The sequence below is a fragment of the Acomys russatus genome, chromosome 8 (genome assembly GCF_903995435.1).
Source record: "Acomys russatus chromosome 8, mAcoRus1.1, whole genome shotgun sequence".
In the NCBI taxonomy this organism is placed as follows: Eukaryota; Metazoa; Chordata; class Mammalia; order Rodentia; family Muridae; genus Acomys; species Acomys russatus.
In genome coordinates, this window is record NC_067144.1 from 67,557,744 (window position 1) to 67,563,743 (window position 6,000).

The following is a 6,000-nucleotide window of genomic DNA, read 5'->3' on the forward strand; positions in this document are numbered from 1 at the left end:
CTTCCTCTGCCTGAAGGCAGCATATGTCACTTTGACTTAAATTGTTTTCAGGTGCTTCTGACAAGTATTGCAAAATGTCCAAAGTAAGGGTCATATTTCCTCAATTTCCACGGCTTGTGTCCTACCTCACAGTAGGGCTGTAATGAAGACTGATGGCTGGAGGTGAGGAGAGAAGATGCAGGAAGATGCAGAGGCTGTCTCTGGGTAGCTTCAGCTTCGGTGCCTTTTGTTTTCCTCCATATTAAAGAACTACATTTCCTTCTACTTCTGAGTAAAAGCTTTTTTGTGTGTGTGTGTGAGAGAGCATCATTTTCTTCCATTCTTTCTTTTGTTAACTTAAAATATTCAGACTCATAAAGTTTACAGTTTGAGAGAAATTTTAACAAATGTCTCCAGGTTTTTTTTTTTCTTTTAATCATATTGGAATTCTAGTTACAGCAATCTGATTCAATATTCTCAGAACCCTACAAGAACAGCTCATTTTTGATTTGTCCTTAAAATTTAGACCAGGTAATCACAATACTTTGTAAAAATAGCGTCAGTTCATTTTCAATGTATAATTTGTGTTGAGAATGGATGACATACAAAGTCTACTTCCACAAGGTGCTTTAGCAATTTCCTGTTCCCTTGTCCCATCTCTTATGCTGCACTGAATGGTGGAGGACAGGCAAAGCTCACCACTTAGTTTTCTATGTAGAATTTAGAAGTTAATTGATAGACTCACATTAGCAACCTCAGATCAATTTCTTCTCCAGTTCACACTCCCATCCCCTTTGATACCCTTCCCTGCCCATATATCAATATATAAGAGTCATTTGTAACCATGAATTCTTCAAAGGCTTAATCCTTCTGTAACACCCTTGAGGTGTCAGACATATACGAGACAGATACTTTTCACATTTCTTAATTGTTTTTAAACTTTACTTAATGAAAATGCCATAAAATGAAAAGAAACAGTATGGCATTAAGGTTATGTTCAGGACCTCTCAACCTTATATAGTCATTTGCACAAAAACCACTTGCGTTTGTTCAGTTATAAACAACAACTGAACTTAAATTTCTTAAATTTCCTTCCTCCCGAGGATTAATATTGTTCTGTTCTGTTCATAACATCACAACATTTGGAGAAAAAAAATATAAAATGGGGATTTACTTTTCTGTTTTCAATCAAGCTTCTAAACTTGGAGCATTATAATTTTCTTTGCAGAGTGCTAACTTTTGTAGAGTGCTGGACCTGCAGGGTTATTGCTGCATCATCCACTTGATCACATTTTGAAGGCTGGAACAAATAAAGCATTTATCTTAAAGATTCAATTATGGTGGCTTTCATTCGACCTATTGTAGATAGTGAGAAACTGCATTTTTACTTCATGAATAATTGCTTTGAAAACTAATGAAATTCCTTCATTTAGAAGTGCACGTTCATAAAAAGTCCTTTGAAGGTTAAAGTATTTCATTTTTACTGGAGCCTAATTAGGCATTCTCATTAAAGTGGACACAGGCTACTACACCCATCTCTCTGGTATATAAGGACCCAGGTTCTCGATGGTGGTATTCGCACTCGCAGATTCATCACTGCTCTTCAACTGAAACCAGAACACCTGACAGCATGTCTTACCCCTGCAACTCTGGAAACTTCTCCTCACAGTCTTATGGAGGTTTCCTGAGGCAGCCAGTCTCCACCTACAACTCTTTCTACCCAACCGGCAACGTAGTCTATTCTCCAAAGAACTTCCAGCTGGGCTCCTCATTCTACAACGGACAGCAGGAGACCTTCGCTGAGCCACTGGAGAGCCACTCACCATGTGTGGGCAACAGATCCTTCCAGACATCCTTTTACCGGCCCCAGACAGCCTTTTTCAGCATCCCCAGCCAGGGTGGCTTTACCGGATCTTTTGGATACGGCAATTCTGGTTTTGGATCTTTTGGGTTTGGAAACTCTGGCATTCGTTCTCCAGGCTATGGGTCCAGCTTCTATCGCCCAGGCCACTTTTCTTCCAAGAGTGTCCAGTCATCTTACTACCAGCCAGGCTATAGCTCTGGCTTTTGCGGGTCAGCTTTCTGAACATCCTGGTCGACCCATGATGGTTTCTCTACCTTAAGGAACTCAAACGGCTTCTCAAACATCTAGGATTCATCAATGAACATTTGTTGCTCCAGGACTCAGCATCATAATCTATTTGGAAGCAAGTGATTTTTTTTTTTTTGATGATAAAGTAATATTGACCTTTGACCTTTCAACTCTCCTACAAGAAAAAGCTGGCATTTTAACTATTAGGTAAATGCTTGGATCATTTCTGATACTATTCATTTTTCTAAGTTTCTTCTATCATTATTTTCTGAGCATTTCTCCATTCAAGTTTATTATAAATAAACTTATATCTCTGGCATGAATTTTGGCATTCCAGTTTCTTTTTTATTAATGGCACATTTATTCAATGCAACTGATGCTTTAACTGATTTTGTTTTCTCTTTTTCACTATTTTGTTTGAGAGAAAAGCAGACACACGGAAAGGAAATCCATATATGTGTCCTATCTCATGCTATGTGCCCTATCTTGAGAGATTTATATTCCTTCATGGGCCCATTTCTTTATGTAATTACTACAGGCATTTTGTTTTCAGTGGGGCAATCAATGGAAAAGAATTATTGGGTTCTTGTTATACACCAAATACTCTTGCGAACAAAGGTGTGGATTCTCGGCTTTCAAGAAGCTATTACGGCCCGGCGTGGTGGCGCACGCCTTTAATCCCAGCACTCGGGAGGCAGAGGCAGGCGGATCGCTGTGAGTTCGAGGCCAGCCTGGTCTACAAAGTGAGTCCAGGATGGCCAAGGCTACACAGAGAAACCCTGTCTCAAAAAACCAACCAAACAAACAAACAAAAAAAAAAAGAAGCTATTACAAATACAAATCTAGTTTAACATCATAAGTCAACAATGGGATTAAAAAACATAAAATTCAGAAGAAGCACTAGAAAGGACTTCACAAAGAGGCAAAGGGTGTCATGTGACTCATTAAAAGCGGAAAGTGTTAGTCAGTTAGTCAGTTAGTTACCTAGTTAATTACTTCATTTTAATCAAAAGAATCTTACTGATGTGTCACACCACTTGGAGCCCATGCAAGAGCAGCTGCCACAAATGGTTAGACAAGAAAAGAATTTGTCGTTGCAAAGTAGTAATGAAGAAAATGGCAAGGATGTGTCTGAGCTCAGTGAAGGACAGAGCGAAGGGAAGAATATTAGCGCAAAGCAAGCCTTTGCTGTGGGGAAGATGGGTACTAAAGATCAAGCCCAGCCTCTCGCACATGCTAAGCCATTGGCATATAACTATGATACTGTTGCATTTTAAGGTCATTTTATTTTGAATAACATCCTGAAAATTTTCCCAGACTCACTTCAACCTTAAAATTCTCCTGCCTTAGCCTGCTGAGTAGCTAAGATTATAAACATATACCACCACACCCAGATTTTTAGTGAAGAAAATAAACCCTCTAAAATTTTCTTGGCAAGTTAACTATCTAAGGAGACATATGTGTAACAACAACAAACCAGCCAAACCAAAACAACAACAGGTTTGTCTTATTGTCATGACCAAGTTAAGTAATTAACTAGGAAAGAAAAATTATGACCTTGGTGCAAACAGAACGGTAGATACATTTACCAACTAAGGGAGGAATCTGTTAACCAATAATATTACCTAAAATAGAAGATATGAAAATTATCATTTCATTGCACTCACGATAAATGTTTATTTTGTTTACAAGTAAAGCAAATCACTTATAAGCCACAGTGAAATGATAAAAAATGATATATAATTTTTCATGAGTTACCTTAATCAGAATTTGCTTTCTAGAAGTCAGTCACTTTGCCAAACCATGCATTGGCCTCATTAGCTAAAACTCCAAATCTTTAACTGAATATGAGAGGAGACTGAGAATTATTGCATAGTTACTTTTGCCTTAATTAGCATTAAGCAGAATGTTCTCATTAGGGTAAAAGAAAACTACTTGCCTGTTTTTCTCATACTGTAAAATTTGTTTTTGGTGTGAGGGCTCTGAGTTCTATGAAGCCCCCAGTAATAATGTGGAAAAATATGCTTTCAAACAAAAATACTAAGAAATATTTTATTTCTTCTTAATACTTACATCCAACCCAATACTAATTCATGAACATTTTCACAGCCACATCTGAAAACTCTGCCTTTCCCTCTCTCTGCCCTGTGGTGAGCTCCTCCTGTTTGGAGGAGCTTGATCATGTCTCTCTTTAAATCTTCTTCTGGGACCATGTTGTTAACAAATGTAGGAAATCTGTGAACACTGTAAAATATTTTCAAAGAGAATAATAAGTGAGATCATAGTGACAAATCAGTACTTCTTCTTGTTTCAACACAATGGTTTGGGGTTAGGGTCAGAGCACCACTTGCTTGTTCATTTGAGAAAGCTTTGGATGGCTTACCCAGAGCTTCAGAAAGCTCCTATTGACCAACATACGGGAGACCACAGCATAAAAGACCCACACAAGAAACCATCTAATGAAGCAATAGTTTACATGTTGAGGTATTTATTTCTGTGTGGAGTTATATATTTCTGTGTGCTCTCTTTGCTATGCCAACTAAATCCACAATATTTCTCTTCTTTGAAGGATGATACCTTAAGCCGACTTGCTCATGATTTCACTTCTAACACCTCTCTTTGTCGATACCAAAACTGTGTATTGAGAATTGTATCTACAAAATAATTTTATAATGGCTTCAAGTTTATGTTTGATCAAACAGCCACACATCACAACTGAGACAAATTGCCATGTAAAATTAACTATCAGTGTTAAAATCTTAGAAAGCCTGCTTGCCGCCAGACTATGTCAAAGCTATAATGCCTATATGACCGCAAAAGACCCGAAGCAAATGAAAGTCTTAACTTATAATCTTCCTATCACTTTCTGAAATTTATTTTCAGAAATTGTTTTTTAAAATCTTAGATTTTTTTTTAAATCTTAGATTTTAATGTGAAGTTTATAAGAGATTTTGAGCATCATCTGTTACTCAGTGGAATTTGTATGTTTCTCAATAAAATGTCCATGCATATTCAAACAGTTGACATTTGTGCCAGTGATTTCTCTGTATTGTGCAGCGAAGTGTTGTGGATAACACAGCTGCTCGTGAAGTCCAACTGCATCTGTGAGGCATGCTAGGGCTGGTGGTCCTAAAGATTCTGAACATATCTCTCCACTTTATGTTTCTTGCCAACATATTTTTCATGTTTCCTTTGTTCTTTTGTGACCTTTCTTACCATGCCCTCAGTTTTTCATTTCCTTACTTTTATAAATGTGTTTCTTTCACTCCAACCAAAACTTTTCTCTTTTTACATTCTCTTTGTTTTGTCTGCATTCTTGTGTGTGTTGGGTACTCCCTATTAGAATTCAAGTGTTCTGTATCTGATGTGCTGATATGAAATAACCTCTTTCGTTAGGTGACAGAAGTAATGTCCAGTCCTGACAACAAGAATATCCTGGACTTTGCTAAGTATTCTTTCTAGGCTAGTTGCTCTTACCCTGTGGATCACAACACCTTTGGAGGTCAGATGACCCTTTCAAAAAGGTCACCTAAGACTATCATAAAACACAGATATATACATTATGATTCATAACAGTAGCAAAATTACAATTATTATGAAATACCAACAAAATAAATTTAAGATTGTGGGTCACCACAACAGGAGGAACTATATTAAAGAGCCTCAGCATTAGGAAGGTTGAGAACCACTGCTCTAGCCAATGTTTTCTATACTCAAAGAGCCTCTGCTTTGAATCTATGTCCTAGGAATGGACAACTTGTGCTTAGCTGTGCACACTGATCTCAAATCTCACTGAGTCAAGAGTGTTAATTCAGAACATGGCTGCTCTGGCAAGAGATCACATCCAAAGACCTTCTAGGTCTGTGTGATCAGGCATGCTTTTAATCCAAGAGACAGAGGCAAACAGATCTGAGTTCAAGGCCAGTGTA

At 37.7% G+C, this 6,000-nt stretch overlaps 1 protein-coding gene across 1 annotated transcript; it reads left to right on the forward strand.

Moving 5' to 3' along the window:
- The first annotated feature begins 1,542 nt into the window (after positions 1-1,542).
- Positions 1,543-2,394, forward strand: LOC127193167 (keratin-associated protein 15-1-like). Its single transcript, XM_051150494.1, has one exon. The coding sequence runs from the start codon at positions 1,610-1,612 to the stop codon at positions 2,063-2,065; it is 456 nt and encodes a 151-aa protein (XP_051006451.1). The 5' UTR covers positions 1,543-1,609; the 3' UTR covers positions 2,066-2,394.
- The last annotated feature ends 3,606 nt before the right edge of the window (positions 2,395-6,000 follow it).

Coding starts and splice junctions, on each gene's coding strand:
- LOC127193167 (XM_051150494.1), top strand. CDS start 1,610: ATGTCTTACCCCTGCAACTCTGGAAACTTCTCCTCACAGTCTTATGGA.